General features: G+C 49.5%; 1 protein-coding gene across 1 annotated transcript; it reads right to left on the bottom strand.

Moving 5' to 3' along the window:
• Window positions 1–243: 243 nt before the first annotated feature.
• Window positions 244–20555, bottom strand: PRODH (proline dehydrogenase 1). Its single transcript, XM_083417745.1, has 14 exons — window positions 20187–20555; window positions 18563–18771; window positions 14564–14598; window positions 13001–13144; window positions 11586–11650; window positions 11346–11462; window positions 9206–9285; window positions 7266–7347; window positions 4410–4502; window positions 3413–3559; window positions 2814–2989; window positions 2083–2181; window positions 1857–1945; window positions 244–882 (listed from the first exon to the last, which is right to left on the bottom strand). The coding sequence occupies exons 1-14, from the start codon at window positions 20517–20519 to the stop codon at window positions 689–691; spliced, it is 1863 nt and encodes a 620-aa protein (XP_083273871.1). The 5' UTR covers window positions 20520–20555; the 3' UTR covers window positions 244–688.
• Between the last annotated feature and the right edge of the window lie 378 nt (window positions 20556–20933).

The raw sequence follows: 20933 nt of genomic DNA, 5'->3' as shown, positions 1-20933 counted from the left end.
TGATGAATTCTGCTGCCTTTGTGTGTCTCTCTTTGAACTCAGCACAGGAATTGCAGTCCACGCACCCAGCTATTCTGCTGCTTTCTGCCCATGCTCCGGAACTGCTGTACAGAGGCATGGAGACAGGGATGTGAGAGGATTTGCACACCAGCCCTGTCAAAGCCTGGGCTCACATTCAGGAGGGCTGGGAGTCCTTTCCCCACCAACGCCCATAACATTAACATTGCAACAGACCGAAGAAACTTTAGTCGAGTTAATTTTATTGAGCGACAGCCATCTCCATCTTAGGTGCTACAGAGCCGAGGGTTAATCCCAGAAGTGGCGAGTGGTGCTCAGAGGTGATCCTTCCTACCTCCCTACATTCCCACATACACGTAAACACTCAAAATCCATCAAATGGCAAAAGGCAGGGCACCTTGGTGCCGGAACAGAAACTTCAATTCTTGCATGGCAAGGGGGAACTACAAGGTTCACCCGCTCCTCTTATGTACAATCCCAGCAAACAACACACCCGGACTGCTGTAATGTCCACTGCCAACTGGGACAGCACAGTCACTTTGTTTTTTTAAAAGAACGGCAAAATGGCATTGGATGCTTTCAAGCCTTCTTTGCCCCGCCGGCGCACCTTTGCACCAACAGTTCTACACTAACCCACCTCCCCAAGGAAGTGGGGCCACTGAAGGCAAGTCTACAGCAAAGCTGGGGCCGAGAGAAGGGTTCCCGCGAACAACCGCCTCTTCAGCTCCATCCAGAGCAGGTCCTGCTCCTCCTTGGCTCTTGCCATGAAGCCTTGATTCTCCTGGGCTCTCCGGGAAAGGTAAGGGAGGACTTCGTTGACGGGCCCATAAGGAACGTACTTGTACACAGGGTAGCCCGCCTGACCTGAAGAACAAAAGAATGGGAGTTGGTACAGGCACAAGACCTCCGTACAGGCCCATCTGTGGTGCTGCATGAACAGATTCGAGGGCAAACAGAGCTTCAGGAAGGCTGCGTTCTATGCTTAAGGCAAGGGTGTGGAACTGGCGTCCTGCGAGCCTCATCAGGCCAGCCAGACTTTTGCCCCACAAGCTGGGCGTCAGGGGTTAAAAAGTTAGTGTCTGTAGCTATGTGAACCCCCCCTTTTTTTTTAAGTTGGCATTTTACTCTTTCCCTCCATTTCTTGGAGAAAAAATATATATACAGTGGTACCTCAGGTTACATACGCTTCAGGTTACAGACTCCGCTAACCCAGAAATAGTGATTCAGGTTAAGAACTTTGCTTTAGGATGAGAACAGAAACGTGCTCCGGCGGTGTGGCGGCAGCAGGAGGCCCCATTAGCTAAAGGGGTGCTTCAGGTTAAGAACGGACCTCTGGAACGAATTAAGTACTTAACCCAAGGTACCACTGTATTGAAGTTTTCACAGTACAATTCAAAGCTGATCTGCAGGAATGATGATCTACAAGAAATACAGTCATACCTTGGCTCCTGAACGCCTTGGGAGTCGAACGTTCCGGCTCCTGAACGATCAAAACCCGGAAGTGAGTGTTCTGGTTTTCAAACGTTCTTTTGGAAGCCGAATGTCTGACGGGGCTTCTGATTGGCTGCAGGAACTTTCTGCAGCCAATCAGAAGCCGTGACTTGGTTTTTGAACATCTTGGAAGTCGAACAGACTTCTGGAACGGATTCTGTTCGACTTCCGAGGTACGACTGTAAAGTAGAAATAATGGCAGTGGCATCCATCTGAAAGGTGCTGGAACTCAGTTCTGGCTGAAAATAAGCTCTGGTTTAGGGGAACCCTTGGTTCACAGCGACAGCTTTCTAACTTTGGGGGGGGGGGGGTGAGGGTGTTCCGTGAATACACACATGCTCACTTACCAAGAGGGAAGGTGATTTGGTCACACATGCCCAGGAGCTGCCCAAAGTAGATCTTGTTCTCTGAAGGGTGGATGCCGAGATCTGCCATCCTGCATAAGGGAAGGGAAGAGGGGCAAATTAAGGTCTATGCAAAATGCTGCCCCTTCAAGAGGCTTTGCTGGCCGGGGGGGGGGGGCTCCCAGCTGCCAAGAGGCACAGGGGCTACAATGTGTGTGTCCCCCAATACCTGCGAAGTGTGAACTTGACTGTGTCTTTGTTGTGGGAAGCCACCATCACGTTGGCCTTACGGCTGTGCCGGATCTCCTCGAGGATGTAATCCAGGCATCTGCAAGGAATCACAGTATTGTGGAGTTGGAAGGGAACCACAAGGGTCATCTAGTCCAACTCCCCTGCAAGAGGGGATTGGTAATCATGCCATCGCTACTGAGCTTGCATTTTCCCTCCCGTGGCTCTCAAAAATCTGAAGATGCACGTCACAGGAGCATCAGAAGCTGCATTTCCAGTGATTCAGACCGTTGGGGTTACATCTAGTTCAGTGCTGCCTGCACTGGCTGGCAGTGGCTCTCCAGAGCTACAGGGAGGAGACATTCCCAGCCCGACTTGGAGGCACCATTATAGATTGAAGCTAGGGCTGCCTGCATGCAAAGTTGGTGCTCTACTGCTGAGCCTCAGCCCTTTCCCTAAAAATAAGATTCTAGTCCATATGGTTCAAAAAAGAGCTGAATCAAATAGGAAACTGCCTTATACTGACTCAGATCTAGCCCTGTACTGTCTACACTGACTGGCAGCAGCTCTCTGGGGTTTCAGGCAGATGATATGCCCAGCTTCAGCTGGAGATGCCAGTGGGGAATGAACCTGGGAATAATAAGCAAAGCATAAAAGGAAAAAGGATTGTGGAGGGAAGAGGAAAGCGAGCACTGGAATGGCAAATCCTCTGCCACTGAGCAACAGGCCCACCTGTGGTACATCTCGCTGGTCGCTTGGTAAGTCGGATTGATTGGATCCTCGTAGCCCACTTCGGCTGCCCGGCTGCGCTCCTGCTCCATGTAGGCGCCTCTCACCAGCTTGGCACCAAAGTGCCAGCCTTCCCGGCGTGAGAGCTCCACGTCCACCGTCACCGTGTCGTAAGCATCCTGCTCACAGGGAGGCAATACAGAGAAGATGCCTGACGTTGAGTCAGACCAACCACTTTGCCTACAATCAGTACGTTCAGTATTGCCCACACTGACTGGCAGCAGCTCTCCCAAGGTTTCAGGCTGGGGATTGAACCCGGGACCATCTGCATGCAAAGCAGGTGCTCAACCACTGAGCTCAGATTCTGGTCCTCATGGTTCCCAATCAAAGAACAAAGCTCCTTTAAACTGAGTCAGGCCATTGGGTCCATCTACCCTAGTGTCGCCTACACAGACTGGCAGCAGCTCTTCAGAGTTTCAGGGTCTGCTGCACAGAATCTCCTGCATCAGCAGCAACCTCGCACGGATCCTGAGGATGCCCACCCCCAACCCCCACCATGTTGTGTGTGCAAGAGCGAACCCACTCCTGGCCTGGCGCCTCACCTTCAAGTAGCACTGGTAGGTGTTGAAGACGGAGGCTCTCTCCCGGTTGAACTTCCGCTGCATCTCCAGGGTGAGGCGGCTGATGGCTGGCTGGAAGTAGGTCTGCTCGGCATCCACCATCAGCCTCACACCCGTCTCTACGGCTTTCTGGAAGCAAGCAAGGCGATGGAGTGAGTCACAGCAGCACAGAGGACATCGCCAGAGGTCGCTTCTCTGCTACCTAACCAAAGCCACTGTCAGAGATGGTGGAACCTTTCTGGCCCGGGGCTGCATTCCCCTGCTGAGTGAAGTGAACTTATGGGGCCACAAGCTATTAGATAAATACAGTGGTACCTCAGGTTAAGAACTTAATTCATTCTGGAGGTCTGTTCTTAACCTGAAGCACCACTTTATCTAATGGGGCCTCCTGCTGCCGCTGCACGACTTCTGTTCTCATCCTGAAGCAAAGTTCTTAACCCGAGGTAATATTTCTGGGTTAGCAGAGTCTGTTACCTGAAGCATCTGTAACCTGAAGCGTCTGTAACCCGAGGTACCACTGTAGACTGATAGATGTGTGTGTGTATGTATGTATGTATGTATGTATAATTAAATTTCCAAAAACTTCTCACAGACATAATTTTTTCTTTCCTTTTGTTGACTTCCCATTCCATTTTCCACAGTGTTTTTTTTTTTAATTCCTCCTGTTTACTGCACCCTATCTTTCCTCTTTTATATCATAACAACACAACAATCTCTCTTTCCTTCTGTCGCCCCTAGTTCTACACCACCCTAGCTGTTAACTTGGCTTATTTCAGCATAGTCCTTTACTTTACCTATCCATTCTTCTTTGGTGGGAACTATTTCATCTTTCTATTTTTGTGGGCCGTGTGCTATTTTTAATGGGCACCGGCATCTTCACCTCACCCAAACAGCCCATCTCTCTCTCTTTCTCTCTCTCTCTCAGGCAGACCCAGGAAGAAGAGAAGAAAAAGATTAAAAACACTCCCCAAATTCTTACCTTGGCGAGAACGTCCATCCTTTGCAGCATCCGCTTCATCTGGCGTTCCTCCTCCTCAGTGAAGCGAGAGAGAAGTGGCTCCAGCTGCCCTGTCTGGAAGAAAGGAAGAGACTGAGGATGTGGGGCAGATTTTTTTTTGGGGGGGGGTGGGAGAGCAGGGGACACTCATTGTACCCACAGAAAGAGGATTCTACATGGCAGCAAATCACTCTGCCACTGTGTTAAGATCCTCAAGGTTCTGAATAAAGGGATTTTTTTAAGGTACAGTGGTGCCCCGCAAGACGAATGCCTCGCAAGACGGAAAACCCGCTAGACGAAAGGGTTTTCCATTTTGGAGGTGCTTCGCAAAACGAATTTCCTATGGGCTTGCGAGTTCCTGCGATTTTTTTCCGCTCCCCACCCCCTTTTTCTAAGGCACTAAGCTGCTAATAGCCTTTTAGCAGCTAATCCGCTAATCCCTTAAGCCTTTAATAGCCGCTAATAGCCGCTAAACCACTAATAGCGCTAATCCGCTAATAGGGTTGCTTCGCAAGATGAAAAAACCGCTAGACGAAGAGACTCGCGGAACGGATTCTTTTCGTCTTGCGAGGCACCACTGTATCAGGATTCATAGAATTGTAGCGCTGGAAGGGAAAACAGATATACTCAAAATGTTGGAAAACCCAAAGAGCTTTTAAGTGCTCCACCTTGCGTGGGATTAACCTGTGCAATTTCAACCGTGCAAGGCTGAAATTGCTCAGGTTCAATGAGCGCAAGATGCAATCATATAGCACAATTTTTTGGATCCAGGATACCCTAAGGAACCCTTGTATATCCCAGCTTGATCACAGAGATGATCTGGAGCACCATAGCTAGTTGATTCCTGTGTTACAGAGGCCAGGCTGGTCTTGGCCACAAGTTGGGTATCTGGTTTTGCCAGTCCAGTGTTGTGGAACAATCTCTTAGCAAAGGCACACTCCTTCCTTGCATCTCAAATATTTTTTTAATGCAATTGTCTAAAATCTCCCCCGAGTAGCCAATTTAATTTTGGGACTGCTTTGCATTGCTTTTAAATATCTTTACGATCTTGTACACCACCCTGATGTATTGTGAGACAGCAGTATGTATGCATTATTATTAACAATAAAATATTAAGCACTGTTGTACCTTGGATCCTGAACTCCATTGAACTCATACGTTTTGGCTCCCGAATGCCACAAACCTGGAAGTGATTGTTGCAGTTTGTGAACATTCTTTTGGAACCCAAATGTCTGATGGGGCTTCCACAGCTTCTAATTGGCTGCAGGACCTTCCTGCAGCCAATCAGAAGCCGTGATTTAGTTTTTGAATGTTTTGGAAGTTGAACGGACTTCCGGAATGGATTCCGTTTGCCTTCCAAGGTACGACTGTAGTAGTACTAAATAAAAAAGAAAAGTGGTTTTGTAATTTGCTGGAAGCCACAGAGTGGCTGGGGCAACCCAGTCAGATGGGTGGCATATAAATAATACATACATACATTTATTTTTATTACTATTATTAACAATATCCCATAGGTAATTGGATAACTATCTGCACTTTCCAGAAGCAACTGAAGACTTGATCCAACAGGATTTCCCAGCTGAATAAATGGGTCTACAAGTGTTCAACTTGTTAGGGTTTTTGTCTTGCTTTCAAACTATGTGCCATTTTTGTCTTTTAAAAGTTATCAGAAGACAATTAATATATCAAAGACAATAGCAATAATAAAGAGCAACTAAGCAACTGATTAGGGATGCAGGTGGCGCTGTGATCTAAACAACAGAGCCTAGGGCTTGCCAATCAGAAGGTGGGCGGTTCGAATCCCTGTGACGGGGTGAGCTCCTGTTGCTCTGTCCCTGCTCCTGTCAACCTAGCAGTTCGAAAGCATGCCAGTGCAAGTAGATAAATAGGTACTGCTTTGGCGGGAAGGTAAACGGCGTTTCCGTGCGCTGCTCTGGTTCACTAGAAGTGGCTTAGTCATGCTGGCCACATGACCCGGAAGCTGTACGCCGGCTCCCTCGGCCAGTAAAGCGAGATGAGCGCCACAACCCCAGAGTTGGCCACGACTGGACCTAATGGTCAGGTGTCCCTTTAAAATTTAAGGAACTGATTAATGTGTTTTGCAGCCAAAAGAGGGCGCCAGCCAGGCACCAGCTCTGGGATCAGCCCTGCTGCCGATAGCTGCTACCCAACCTGGTTTCTCCCTCGGCTGGAGAGGAGAGATTAAGGCACAGCTGGCGATATAGAAACTGGATGACTGTTAACATGCACAGGCAGATCTAGTGCAGCCTTGGCCAACCAACTGGTCCTCAGCTACTTTGGATTAAGCCTCAGCCACTTATGGCATATGATGATAAGGACTGACAGAAGCTAGAGTCCAAAATAATAATTTATATACCGCCCATCTGACTGGGTTACCCCAGCCACTCTGGGTGGCTTCAAACAAATTAAAACACAGAGAAAAACCTCTTGTCTATCCACTTCCTCCGTGCCATGAATCATTATATGTTTGCCTCTATCATGTTGCCTTTTCTCTAAACCAGCTATTCCCAAACTTGGGTCTCCAGCTGTTTTTGGACTACAACTCCCAGCATCCCTAGCTAGCAGGACCAGTGGTCAAGGATGATGGGAACTGTAGTTCAAAAACAGCTGGAGACCCAAGTTTGGGAAAATTCCCAAACAATTGCAAACTTTCCTCAGAGCGGGAGATGCTCCAACTCTGTCAATAATTTCAGGTGTCCCAAGGATCTCGCTGCTTTCATTTTGATAGTGGAGAAGATGACAGGAAGGGTTACTTTTTCCAGCACCCTGAGGGGCCTATGTATGTCCCCCCCCTGCCCCTCCTTGCAAGCCATTTACCTTAATGTTTGGAGTAAGCAAGAGTTTGGAGATCTCCGTCCGGGAATCAATTAGGCTGTTCCAGTCGAGCAGGTCCACTGTTCTGGGGGTGAAGGGAAGAAAGAGAACGGAACTGTTGCAGGAGCAGGCTTTGAAAGGCAGGTAACTTAATAACAATAATTTTATTATTTACATGCAGTCCGTCTGACTGGGTAGCCCTGGCCACTCTGGGCAGCTTCCAGCAAAATATTAAAATACAACAATTCATCAAATATTAAAAGCTTCTAAACAGGGCTGCCTTCAGATGTCTTCTAAAAGTCAGAGAGTTGTTTATTTCCTTGATGGGAGGGCGTTCCACAGGGAGGGCACCACTACCAAGTAGGCCCTCTGCCTAGTTCCCTGCAACTTCGCTTTTCGCAGTGAGGGAGCCACCAGAAGGCCCTCAGAGCTGGACCTTAGTGCCAAACTATTGGTCACTCGAGCCAAGTGTTGCCCGCACTGACTGGCAGCAGCTCTCCAGATTTTCACACAGGGAGTCTTTGCTAGACCTTCTGCACACAAAACCAATGCTCTACCTCCAAGTTATGGTCCTTCTCTGAAGACATAGGAAGCTGGACCTTAAGTGTCAGTCCATTGGGGCCACCTAGTTCAGTAGTGTCCACTCTGACAGGCAGCAGTGGCTGTGCAGAGAGATTTTCAGGCAGGAGCCTCTTCCAGTCCTACCTGGGGATAGAACCTGGGACCTTTTGCATGCAAGGCAGCGGCTCTGTTCCCGAGCTACAACCCACCCTGGCCAGAATGGGGAACAGGAGCCTCACCCAACCTCAGAAGCTCATGCAGGGATGTGCCCTTGCCAGACACCAAGATGCCTAAATCCACCCTAAGGAGGGAGGGCTCTGGATTTTTGCAGTTGGAATTCATCATACGTGACACGGCTTTATTTTCATTAGAAAAGCAAAGCCTAAAATTCAAGGGTAGGGAATCATAGGGACCCTGATGGACTCCAGCTCCTATCAGCACTGATAGCACACAGTCAGGGAAGATGCGAGTTGGTGTCCGGTAGCACCTGGAAGTCCACATGGGGACCATGGCTCAGTGGCAGAGCTTTGCATGCAGAAGGTCGCAGGTTCAATTCCTGGAATCTCTCGGTAGGGCTTGGCGAGACTCCCTGCATGAAACCCTGGAGGGCTGCTGCCAGACAGTGTTGACAATATTGAGCTGGATGGACCACATGATAGAAACTCTGCATGTTCTATATTACCGTATTTTTTGCTCTATGAGACTCACTTTTTCCCTCCTAAAAAGTACAGTGGTACCTCAGGTTAAATACTTAATTCATTCCAGAGGTCCGTTCTTAACCTGAAACTGTTCTTAACCTGAAGCACCACTTTAGCTAATGGGGCCTCCTGCTGCTGCCGCGCTGCTGGTGCACGATTTCTGTTCTTATCCTGAAGCAAAGTTCTTAACTTGAAGCACTATTTCTGGGTTAGCGGAGTCTGTAACCTGAAGCGTATGTAACCTGAAGCGTATGTAACCAGAGGTACCACTGTAAGGGGAAATGTGTGTTCGTCTTATGGAGCGAATGCAGGCTGCGCAGCTATCCCAGAAGCCAGAACAGCAAGAGGGATCACTGCTTTCGCTGCGCAGCGATCCCTCTTGCTGTTCTGGTTTCTGAGATTCAGAATATTTTTTGTCTTGCTTTCCTCCTCCAAAAACTAGGTGCGTCTTATGGTCTGGTGCGTCTTATAGAACGAAAGATACGGTAGTTCCCTACCCTTGTGCTGACATTCTCAAGATTCGTTCTAACCCCTTTGTGTTCATGTCCCCAGATGTGCCACCCATTCCCCACTGGCCCAGAAACAGCCCAGCCGATTCCCCAACATGTGTATTGTCCTCCCCACTGCTCTACAAAGCCACCCCCCATAGTCTTGTTCCTTGGACTCAGAAGCAAGGGGGCTTACCCTGACACGCCCAGCTTCTCGCCTGTGAACCAGTGCTGACTCTCCGCCTTAGTGGCAACCCCCAGCTTGGCCAGTGCTTCCTGCCAAGAAACCAAAACGAACCCATTTTAATGGGTAATTATGAATATTTAAGACATTGTTATGCTGTTTATCGCTCCCTGAAAGGGATTCCAGAATAGCTTGACAAGATCCATGATCAGGCTTGCAATCGTTTAAAAAAAGAGGAACACCGAGGTGGGTTGGGGAGACACAACACAAAAGGAAAAAGGATTGAGGAGGGAGGAGGAAAAACAAGAACCAGGCACCACTTCTGAAACTTACAAGGTACTATCTGATGCCAGGCTTACTCAGAGGATAATTTCAGTGGGTTGACTGAGCAACCAGCTGGGGTGGAAACAATTCAAGCATCTCCCAAGTCCTGCGTCATAAATTTATCTCCCCTCACCGTCCCCTCAAACCTTCTCCCTCGCACATGGTGCTAACAGCGGCTTTGTAGGTGTGGACTTTCGAGCAGGGAACAGACATAGCTTCTCAAAACCAAGTTGGCTTTGAATAAAGTAGAGAGCCGGAAGGGTTTTGCCGCAGATCTCCTGAGCCCCAGAAGGGCTCCCTCTTTCATCAGAGACTCACCACAGCTCTACGCACCAAGATAGGAATGTGAAAGCCAGTGGTGAATTCCAGAAATAGTCTCTCCTGCCTCCCCCCTCCGCTCCTTTTACAGAAGAGGAATGAACCCCCTGCCAAATCACACCCAAAGGTTTACTATAGTTCAGGCTCTTGATTCTATCTAACAGGCGCCTCCAGGAAAATACTACAGATGGCGCATGGCGGCCGAAAACTACTCACACCCTCCCACAATCAGGTTTTCAGAGATATGATGCTTCTATGCTTGGAGGTATGATTTTGCTACCGGAACTAATAAGGCATCAATAATCCATCTGCTCTAGGTAAGGGGACCTCAGCTTGTTTCAGGTTCAAGTTTGCTCTTTGTCTGAAGCCAAAGAGAGCATGCTTTATCGCAGCAAAGGAAGAATGGATACAAAAACGTATAGAATATGCAGAAATGGCAAAGCTTACCGGAAGAATAAGAAATCAAGGTAACAAACTTTTTATAGAAGAATGGAAATGGTTTTTGAATGTTTACAGATAAATTGTAAACAGATAAGAAGATTGGCAGGATTATTGTATTAACCTGCAGTTTCATAAGAGTATATGTTTAAAAGATGTATAAATGAGCAAATTAAGTTAATTTGGATATGCAGAAGATATTAAAAATAAATTTAAGGAGCCGCAGAAAGAGGGGGAAGGAAGTCAAGTTTTGAAATGTCAAACTGATGGTAAAATCAGTGAAGTGTACAAACCTGGAAAGTGTGTGTGTGTGTGTGTGTGTGTGTGTGTGTGTGCGCGCATGCTTTTTCTTAGCGTTTTTAACGTTTTGGTTTTAAATGCTTTGGCTTTTTAAAAAATGAATAATGTTTATTGTATTTTGCTTGGTGCCCAGTTATTTGCCATGTGGCACTTGCACGCTCCGCCCTGGGATCCTCCAGTGATGGGCTGCCTGATCAACCCGGCCAATAGAATCACAGAATTGTAGAGATGGAGGGGTCCCTGAGGATCATCTAGTCCAACCCCCTGCAATGCAGGAATATGCGGCTGTCCCATATGGGGATCGAACCTGAAACCTTGGCGTTATCAGCACCACGCTCTAACCAACTGACCTAATAAATGAATGAATCAGAGGTTCAAGCATGAACAGGCCTTTTCTGCAACCCAAAGCCCTCTGGATGTCTTGCACTACAATTTCCACCAGCCCCAGCTTCACATGGCTGCATGATGCCAGGGCTGATGGAAGAAGCACAGTACTGGCTGGGAGCTGATGGGAGCTGTAGTCCAAAATGGCTGTGCTGCCTGGGGGCTGATGGGAGTTGTAGTCCAACAGGGCACCAGGGCTGGGGGAAGTCTGGCCTAGCACCTTTCCGGAGAGGCAGTGAGGGCCGGATTTTGGAGCCGAAATGCTGCCCCTGATCTCAGCCCCGTTTTGTCCGCAGAGAAATGAGGCAGGGTCCTCTGGAAGAAACTCCATCAGCCCCCGCTGCTCCCCCCAACCCATCCCACCAGGGACCAGAGCACGAAGACTCACCTGCAGCTTCTCCACCTCCAGCTTGGTCTCCAGGGCAGCCAGACCCACCTTGCCCTGCTCGGCGGCCAGCTGGTGGAAAAATCGCCTCCATTTCACCAGCACCTCTGAGAACAGCAGCTGGAAAAAGAGGGGGAGAGAGAGGAGCATGTCAGTTACGTGCTGGCATCAGCAACGTGGCCTTTCCAGGGGAAAAATCGGAACTGCAGAATTTCACATGCACATTTTGTCGGTTCTGCTTACCAGGAACTGAGGCCTCCCCAGTGCGGTCAACTTAATGGCAGAAAAGCCGTCTTCCGAACTGCCACCTGCCAAAGAAAGGCAAAGCATGGTCACCCTCTCTGCCCCTTCCTCCGTGAAGACGCGGGCAGCACCCTGTGGGGGTAGCCTGCATTTTGTCCTCAAAATAACCCTAAGAGGTAGGCCAGGCCAGGTCGAGATTAAAATCCAGAGTCTAGTAGTCCATATCGGCCTCTTTTAGCCACGACATCGCAATGGGCTGCTTTGTGTATTACAATTATGAAGACGTTGTGTTTACTGCAGAGGCGGCTAGCCGTTTTGTGGACAGCGAGCCACATTCAATGTTAGCCAGCCCTCCGGGGGCTCCAAGGCAGCCGCAGCTGGAGCGACCACAGGCAACGCCATCTCAGCTGATCCGTGAGGATCAGCTGCTGGGTTTTTGCATGCCTCCTATGTGGCGTTCCCAAAGCAAAGGAAGGATTGGACTCTGATTAACAGAATACACACGAGGCTTGACCAGCAAGACTCTGGGAGGGGTGCCAATAATAATCCCTCTCTCCACACCCTGTGGCCCAGGTCGTTTTATTCACAAAAGAACTTTTTACACAGTGTTAGTAAGAACCAATCAGATTTCGTCTGAGCATTTCAAAATCCCCACGTGGAACAAAGTCAGATCAGAAGAAATTCTTCTAACTACAAAGAAACTTATTTGCTACTTGAGCATACTTATGTAGTTCAGAATAAATAAGAGGAAACTATGGAGGTCATAAACAGCAATAAACAGGAGAGAAAGGATGGCAAGGAAAGATTAGGCATCTTTATCACCTCCATGTGAAACTATTTCCTGGCCCTAAGTTTAACAAACTACATCAAAGTAACCTACTACCTTTAGGCACTGAGGACGTCTGATGAAGCAACTGGCCTGTGTTTCAGAATGCTTATACGTGCCTGTCAGGTGTAGAGAAATCAGAGATGCAGAAGCTTGTGGGATTTGATCAGAAACTATTGTCAATGAATCGAACCCAGTCAACGCAATGCTTTCATCGTGGACACAATGGCTCGATGCATATTTTATAATTCCTCATAGTAATCCCATCTGATCACTACATCCTAAACCAGGGCTTGTTTGGTGCTCCTAGTGCAAGGTAGGTGTGATTCAGCTATGTGTGCTTACACACTGCTTGTTCACTGGGAAGAGCAAACCACGGTTTACTGTGATGTGAAAAAAATCAACTCCTTGGCTCTCAAAAGGGTACCCAAGCATGGCTGATATGAAGTGGAGTTTACACCATAATATAGCAAGTTTGATTTCTGGCTCATCTCCCCAAGCAACCCGTTGGCTGTCCAACTAGGCTACTGCAAGAGTCAGTGCAGGATTTATTATGTTACTGTTTCCCAGAGGGGCTTATCCTGCCTACCAGAAGCCTCGATGCATCGCAGGAAGGTGTCCATGTGCCGGTCACATTTGGCTTCATCGGCGTAGAAGTATGTGCGGGCGCTGATGACCCCATCACGCCGGTCGCCAAACTTGCGGTGCACACTGTAGCGCTTCTCTCTTTGCTCTGGGGTGGGGGGAAGAGAGAGACAGGACAGGAAGTTAGAGCAAGTAGACTACTGCAATGAGCTCTACGTGGGGCTGCACTTGAAGACAACTTGGAAACTTCAGCTGGTCCAAAATGCAGCCACTGGATTACAGGCCAGGGTTCCATTTGGATCTCATATAACTCCCTGTTTGAAAACAGCTGCACCAGTTCCTTTCTAGGCCTCTTTGACACTTGAGGTACAGTGGTACCTTGGGTTAAGTACTTAATTCGTTCCGGAGGTCCGTACTTAACCTGAAACTGTTCTTAACCTGAAGCACCACTTAGCTAATGGGGCCTCCTCCTGCTGCTGCTGCTGCACCGCCTGTTCTCATCCTGAAGCAAAGTTCTTAATCTGAAGCACTATTTCTGGGTTAGTGGAGTCTGTAACCTGAAGCGTATGTAACCTGAAGCGTATGTAACCCGAGGTACCACTGTATATGTTCCTAACACCCCCCCCCTTAGTCTTAGGGTTGTTAGTTGTTTTAAATAGATGTAAAACTGTGTTTTCTACTGTAACCTACACTGAGACCTTAGGGAGAATTCTGGAATGAAGCAACTGCCAAGAAATCACTTTGATACTGTTCGACTAGGCTGAAATGGCAAAACTGACCAGAAAGGCTCAGGAACCAAGAAGACAAAAATTTCAGGAAAGAATGGGGAAAATTTATAATTTATCAAGGAGACCACTGTAAGCAGATGAAAACCATTAACAGGATTGCAATAACACTTGTAATGTAGCAGGCACGATGGAGTTATATAAAACATGGACTATTGAAAAAGATGCAGTAGAACAACAACAAGGCCTGGAGAAACTCCCTGCTTGAACCCTGGACAGATGCTACCAGAGGAGATGATGCTGAGATCGAGAGACCAACGGTGCAACTCAATATAGCGAAAGGCCTTTGTTTGGTGGCGACAGAGCTGCTCCACTTGCTAAAAAGTTGTGAGGCTGCCTCTGCCAATCAGTGCAGATACTACCTAGCTAGATAGACCTTTATTTTAGTAAATAAAATGGCTGTGTGGTTTTCGTTGGCCTTCGGGACACCCAATTAAAACGAGATTCCTCTAGACCAGGCATAGGCAAACTCGGCCCTCCAGATGTTTTGAGACTACAATTCCCATCATCCCTGACCACTGGTCATGTTAGCTAGGGATGATGGGAGTTGTAGTCCCAAAACATCTGGAGGGCCGAGTTTGCCTATGCATGATCTACCCCAAAGGAAATACAAAAACGAGGTTGTTCCATTTTTCTGCCCTGGGAAAAATTCACATTAATGAAGACCCCGGGGGGGGGGGGAGGAGGGAGTGGGGAGCGATCTGGAGAATCAAGACACTTGGCAGGGGGAGGAAGAGAAGGCAAACACTAAGGACTAGAAACATGAAAGCTGCTTTACTTACTGCCAGTCTCCTTCTCAAATGCAGAGGTACAGGAGCTGAAACAAAAAGATGAACACAAGCCTTATTTCAGCAACCAGAGGCAGGCAAACGGTAGGTCTCTTGCAGCAGATTTCTGACACCCAGTTGTTTAAACGCAGCCTCCCTCCCCCCAGCTAATCTGCTGCCTTTTCCAGATGTTGGACTCCAGTTCCCATCAGCCCCAGCCAGCACGGGATGATGAGAACTGTAGTCTGACAGCATCCAGAGGGAGCTAGGCTGGCGAAAGTCTATTGAACATTAGCAAGAAGGTGGCTTCCTTCACCCCTTTTCTAAGTTAGCCTGCTGAGATTAATAAAGCTTGGTGGGAAATCCAGGAGTGGATTTTTGCACGATGAGACTGGGTGCACAGCTCTCAGATCACTTCTCATCCACTTGTGCTTGGAAGACCTTGTGGTTCTAATGAAACAATAACGTAATAAATCCTGCAAGCCTGAAGTGTGCTCACCCCTGTTCTTTGCAGACTCGCCCCAGGCGACTGATGAGTCACTGCAAATAGCAAGTCCAGCCAAGCCATGTATGGGAGGGTGCAGGCAGGCTTTACACACTCTGGGCTTCGTGTGGGAGCAGCCAGCATGCTGCTGTCAGTGAAAGCCACAAGTGCCTAGTCATCAGCAACATGCAAATCTAGCATGCTCTGAGCTGCTACATTTGACTTGCGATCGTATAGCCCAGGCTATAGCATTGCACAATAAGAATCAGCTGTTGCACAGTTTGTGCACTGAACTACTCCTGCTGTGCCGTTTCTAAACGCTGCTGCCCCATGGTGCAATTTGTGGACAGAGAATGCTAGATACAGCCCACTAAAATCAAGCATGGCCAGGGATGCACTCATTTAGGCTTTGCAAACAAAATGACAACTCTTCTCCATCCCCATTTAACTTTTCTCCTGCTTGCTCAAGCAGAAAAGTTCCCAAGTGGCCGGGATTCCACGTGCTCGCAGCCAGCTTTTCTGCTCTGCAGAACGAATTCCACAACAGGAAGTGTGTGTGGGGGGGCTGCAGTTATGAAACAGCAGGAAAGAGTTAAAGGAACCAGCGAACTCAAGTTCACTGGATGGAAGCCTGCCTTACAGGGAGATTGCAACCCAAGCACTCGGCAGAAACCTGACCTGGTCCATTATTGTAAGGTTGCCCCTGTGACAAGGATTAGCGAGGCTGGCTGAGCTCATAAGCTTGTATCTAAGCAGAAGGGAATTTCGGACAGTGGGAGAAGAGGAAGGGAGGGAGATTTTAGAGCAAACTTTAGTAAGGCAACATGGAGCAGTTTAGTGAAAGAGCACAAACTCTGAACACAAAACGTCTTGGGTTCATTCCCCAGCAGCTGACACTAAGCAGCCTTATGCTGTGAGTCTGTGACAAACCACTGGCCCGTCTCAGTATTGCCTAGACCAGTTTTCCCCTAACTTGGGCCTGCAGCTGGTTTTGGACTACAATTCCCATCATCCCTGACCACTGGTCTTGCTAGCTAGGGATGATGGGAGCTGTAGTCAAAAAAACAGCTGGAGCCCAAAGTTTGGGGAACACTGGTCTATACTGACCAGCAGGAAGGATTTTACGTGGAGATGAATGGGAAGGACAGAGGGAGAAAAACTTATCCCTATGTGCTCTCCATGCCGTGCCCCATTTTAAAAACTGTGCAGCAGCACACAGTAGCCATCAATTGCCTCAGCCTGCCTGAATTTGTCCAATCCTCTTAAAGCCAACAAGCTGGTGGCCGTCACTGCCTCTTGTGGCAGGGAGTTCCGCAGTTCAACTATGCAGCACATTAAGAAGTGCTTACTTTTGTTTGTCCTGAATCTGGGATAGCTCAGCTGGTAGAGCATGACACTCTTAATCTTAGGGTTGTGGGTTCGAGGCCCACACTGGGTGTAAGATTCCTGCACTGCAGGGGGTTGGACTAGATTACCCACAGGGTCCCTTCCAATTCTACAATTCCAGGATTCACCTTCCTTACGTGTGTCCAGGTTCTAGAGAGGGAGAAAAAGCTTTTCTCTATCCACTTCCTCCATGGCATGCATGATTTTATAAACTCCTCTCCTGCTGCCTCTTACTTGCCTTTCCCATAAACCAAAATGTCCCCAAAGCTGCAACCTTTCCCCTCCCCCCAGGCTCCCCAGCAGGGGATCTCACGCAGCCTCTGCACATGTTACAGGCAGCTGCTCTGTTTGCGTAAGGGACCCGCCTTCCCATCAGCAGACCAAAGGAAAGGGGAGGCTTGCCCCCATCCAATCACGCTGCCCGAGTGTTTGGATTTCCTCCCCTCCTTTTGGCAAGCCCCAAGGTGCACATTGCGTACCAAGCAGAGAGAGAACAATCCACCTTGTGACGCAAAGGCAGCTTTGGTTTCACCATGGCCTCCTGCCAAACAGCTATGGGAACTGGGTTCATAGCCTCATAGAGCTGGTAGGGACCCCAAGAGACCCCCAAGCCCTTGCAAGGTGGGAACCACAGCTGAAGAATCCCTGACACGTGGCCACCCGACCTCTCTGTTTATAGGAGAGTCCAAGGTAGTCCTTTCCACTGCCACACAGCTCTGAGTGCCAGAAAAATATCCCAAACGACAGCCTCCTATCTTGCCATTTGAATCTACTGGTTTATGCCCTCCCCTCTGGGAGCATCAGAAAACATCTTCTGTGGGACAGCCCAGAGCTTTCCAAACTATGCGTCGGCTGCAGCATGTAGCCGTGTCATGCAAACACTCCCTGCGCTCCTCTCGGGTTGGAAAGGGGCAAGTTTAAGCTCCGGTTTGCTAGGAAAACCGAATTGCTGTGTCGCAAAATGATGCACATCTGAAAAGTACGGAAAGCTGTGCTCTAGTTTCAGGCACAGAGCAAACATACCTGAGAATGGCAAGGATTGAATTTGCACACTAAGCAAGTGCTCTTACCCCCCCCCCCCCCCGCTATGCAGTGGTACCTTGGTTCTCGAACGGCTTAGCTGTCGAACAAATCAGCTCCCGAACACTGCAAACCCGGAAGTGTTCCGGTTTGCGAACGTTTTTCGGAAGCCGTGCCTTGGTTTTCGAATGGTTTCAGGAGTCAAACGGACTCCCGGAATGGATTAAGTTTGAGAACCAAGGTACCACCGTACAGACTACTCATCCATTGAGCTCAGCACTGCCTACACTGACCGGCAGCCCCTCTCTCAAGGTTTCAGGCAGGAGACATGTCTAGCCTTGTAACGTGGAGATGCTGGGGACTGAACGGGAGACTTTCTATGCACAGAGCAGATGTCGTATCACCGAGCTACGGCACACCCCTGTTTTAAGCTCTCCTGTCAATCATCTCTTTGGCATGGCTTGTGTTTCCAAAAACAATCCACGCAAAGCGTATTCGTTTCCCTCTCCACCCTGCCTGAAGCCTCGAGATATGTTTGCAAGGAAGATAAGTTTGCCGAGAGAGACAACGCACAGGAAAGGGAGCAGGAAGAAAGGGGTAGGTATGAACTTGGCCGTTGCACATTGCTGAAATAGTTGACTTGTGGATCTCTCTTCCGGCACTGTCCCCTGGGCAGCCCCAAACATGAACACCACCTGGATTCCATCATCACTCAGCCTGTCTTCGGCTAAACATCCCCCCAAACCGGTCCTCCTCCTTGCTGTGGGGCAGTTTCAACCCGTTGCAGCTGCCTGCAGCTGGGGAAACCACCCGCCAAAACCACTCCTATCTTTCAGCAAAGGTGACAGAGCAAAGCAGCTGACCTATCCCTTGCAAGCAAGTCAACACTTGGAAATTACATAAGCCACTTCTTCCCCACAACCAAGGACACACACACCTCTCTCATGCAAAGCCAAGACCTCTTTACTTTCCTGCCCTCTGCCTCCTTCCTCTCACATTTCCTTCTCATGCAATGCAACACGCCCAAGGAAGGAAGCTCCCATTGCAACATAGTAAGTGGCTTGAGCCCAGCCACACACAAACCCTCCTCCAGCTGAGCCGCCACAAAGCAGCCTCTCACTCACTCCAGTTCCTTCTTCTCAGCCTCCTCGGTGGTCAGGTCCTCTTCCACGCTGTAGTCCAGCACGGAGCCCACGCCGCAGGCGCTGTAGCGCCGGATGAGAGGTTTGATGGCCTCTTGGTCCTCGCCGGCCACAAACTGCCCGTAGAAGGTCAGTTTCATCAGCTTCTCAAAGAGCCACTGGCCCAACAGCTTCCGGCTGAAGCTCATCAGCTGTAGGATGCAGAGTCAGGGAGTTAAAATGGAGGAGGAATCAGAAAGGCAACTTTGCTCTAAAAAGGGCCCTGCTAAGCTTCCGAAGGCGTACTAGGAGTCATTGGGGCTGCAGCCACAGCAGGGCTGGCGGCTTCCACGAGCATTTATTTTCACAAGAACTGACATGCAAGCCATCTAGCTTTTTCACTTGCACATAGGTCAGAAGAGCAGATAGCATTACTTCACAACCGCTCAGGAAGAAAAAAAAAAACATTTTCAGGACTTTTCCCCCCCAAATAACATTGCGAAATCAAGGAATTTGCTGCCCCTGTCTGCATGTGCTCCTCTGTCCTCCTCATCCACTTTTCTTTTTGTGTCATGACTTTTTAGATCATAAACCCTAGGGAAAGGAGCTGCACAGCTTTTATGCATTTGTAAGCCACTCAGTGGGGTTGCGTGGGGGCAGTGACTGAAAGGAAAGGTGCAAATGCTTTGAACAAACACATGTATTTTAATATAAACCTACAACATTCAGGGTTTTTATTGTTCCCCATTACCCACTTCTAACAAGGCAACGTGGGACACGTCTTATTGCATCTGTATCCCACCTTTTTCTCCAAGGAGCTCAAGGTGGCAAACATGGTTCTCCCCCGCCTCATCTTATCCTCACAACAACCCTGTGAGGTAGGTTATGCTGACAGGAGCAGGCTGGTACCGTAAGCTTCATGGCCAAGCGTGGATTTCAACCGTGGTCTCCCCTCTTGCCACTGGAGGCTGCTCTGGTAGGGCAAATGCGGGTGCTGTCCGCCCAATCTCAGCTGCCGCCACCCCACCTTCCTTTCGACTTACAAGGAGCCCGAGGGGGGCTCTACCTGCCATTGGCTCTGGCACCACCTGCTGTCGGTCTCCCCACCCTCTGCCCTACCATTCCTGACGGAGCATCAAAGGGCAATCAGGTTCTCATGGCAACAGCCTTTGTGTGGGAGGCATCAATTTGCCCTTAGGAGAGTGGCCGGCAATGGGAAGGAGAGAAAGGGAACGAAAGATGGAGAAGGAAGAAGGGGTGAAAACTTGAATGAAATATGGGGGGGGGGGGAGCAGGTAAAGCTCGCCCCGTATAATCAATCACAAAATGCGGCACGTGCACACTAGCTAAATGGCAATGCCCACCAACTTTGGGGTTGCCCAGCCCCTTCAGGGCTCCTACGGAAAGAAAGAAGGAAGGAAAGAAAGAAAACAAAGGAGAAACAAAAGTGGAAGGAAAGGGTGAAAGAAAGAAAGGAAGGAAGAAAGAAAGGAAAAGAAAGGAATTGACGAAAAGAGAGCGGAGAAAGAAATGAATAAAGAGATGAAAGGAATTGGTAAGAGAAAGGAAAGCGAAAGCAACGGGGCGCGTATCCTGCGCGGCGCCCCCCGCGCGACCGCCTCCTCACCTTGTCGCCGTGCTCCACCAGCGGCTCGAGCGAGCAGAGGCCGAGCACCAGGAGCCCCCGGGCCAGCTCGCCGCTGCTCTTGCTCCGGAAAGCCTCTTGCGCGTCCGCGAAGTCCACCGCGGGGGGCGGAGGCAGCGGAGTCGGCGGCTGCTGGAGGCGCGCACCGGAGGATGAGGCTGGGGGCGGCTGGGCAGGGTCAGCCAAAGGCTGCTCCGCAGGTGCCGGCGCCGGCGCAGCGGCCGTGGCAGAACGCGGACAGCTCCGCGAAGCGAAGGACTGGGCTGCGCGCAGCGCTAACAACGCGCCTTTGGAGGTTCGGCAACGCCCGGCCATGGCTGCTGTAAAAGACGGCGGCAGAGCACCGGCGAGTTTAAATAGGCTCCGTCGTCCTCTGGCAACGCCCACCGCGCCATTCCATTGGCTGGAGCGCACGCTGGGGGGGACACCGCCCTCCGGTGCCGCGCCCAACCGCTTCTGGTTGCCCACCCGGCAGCTTCCTTATTGGTTAAAGGAGACTCGCCCCTCCGCGAGACCACGCCCACCGCGAGCCTTCTGTAGCGTAACAGACCCGCTTGACGTTTGCAGCGCTTCACGTGAAACTGGATTAGAATGCGTAGCTTTAGGACCGGAACCCAAACAGACTCGCCTCTGGCATCTGCCAGGATGTCGTCACCCACCTGGGAAACTGCATCCCTGCCTCATAGGAAAGGATTGGCAACACTTTGCTCTATCTATGGACCAGGGAGG

Source organism: Podarcis tiliguerta, assembly GCF_965153285.1.
Source record: "Podarcis tiliguerta genome assembly, chromosome: 16".
Taxonomy (NCBI): domain Eukaryota; kingdom Metazoa; phylum Chordata; class Lepidosauria; order Squamata; family Lacertidae; genus Podarcis; species Podarcis tiliguerta.
Note: the sequence above shows the minus strand (reverse complement) of the source record. Positions and strands in the feature narration are given on the sequence as shown.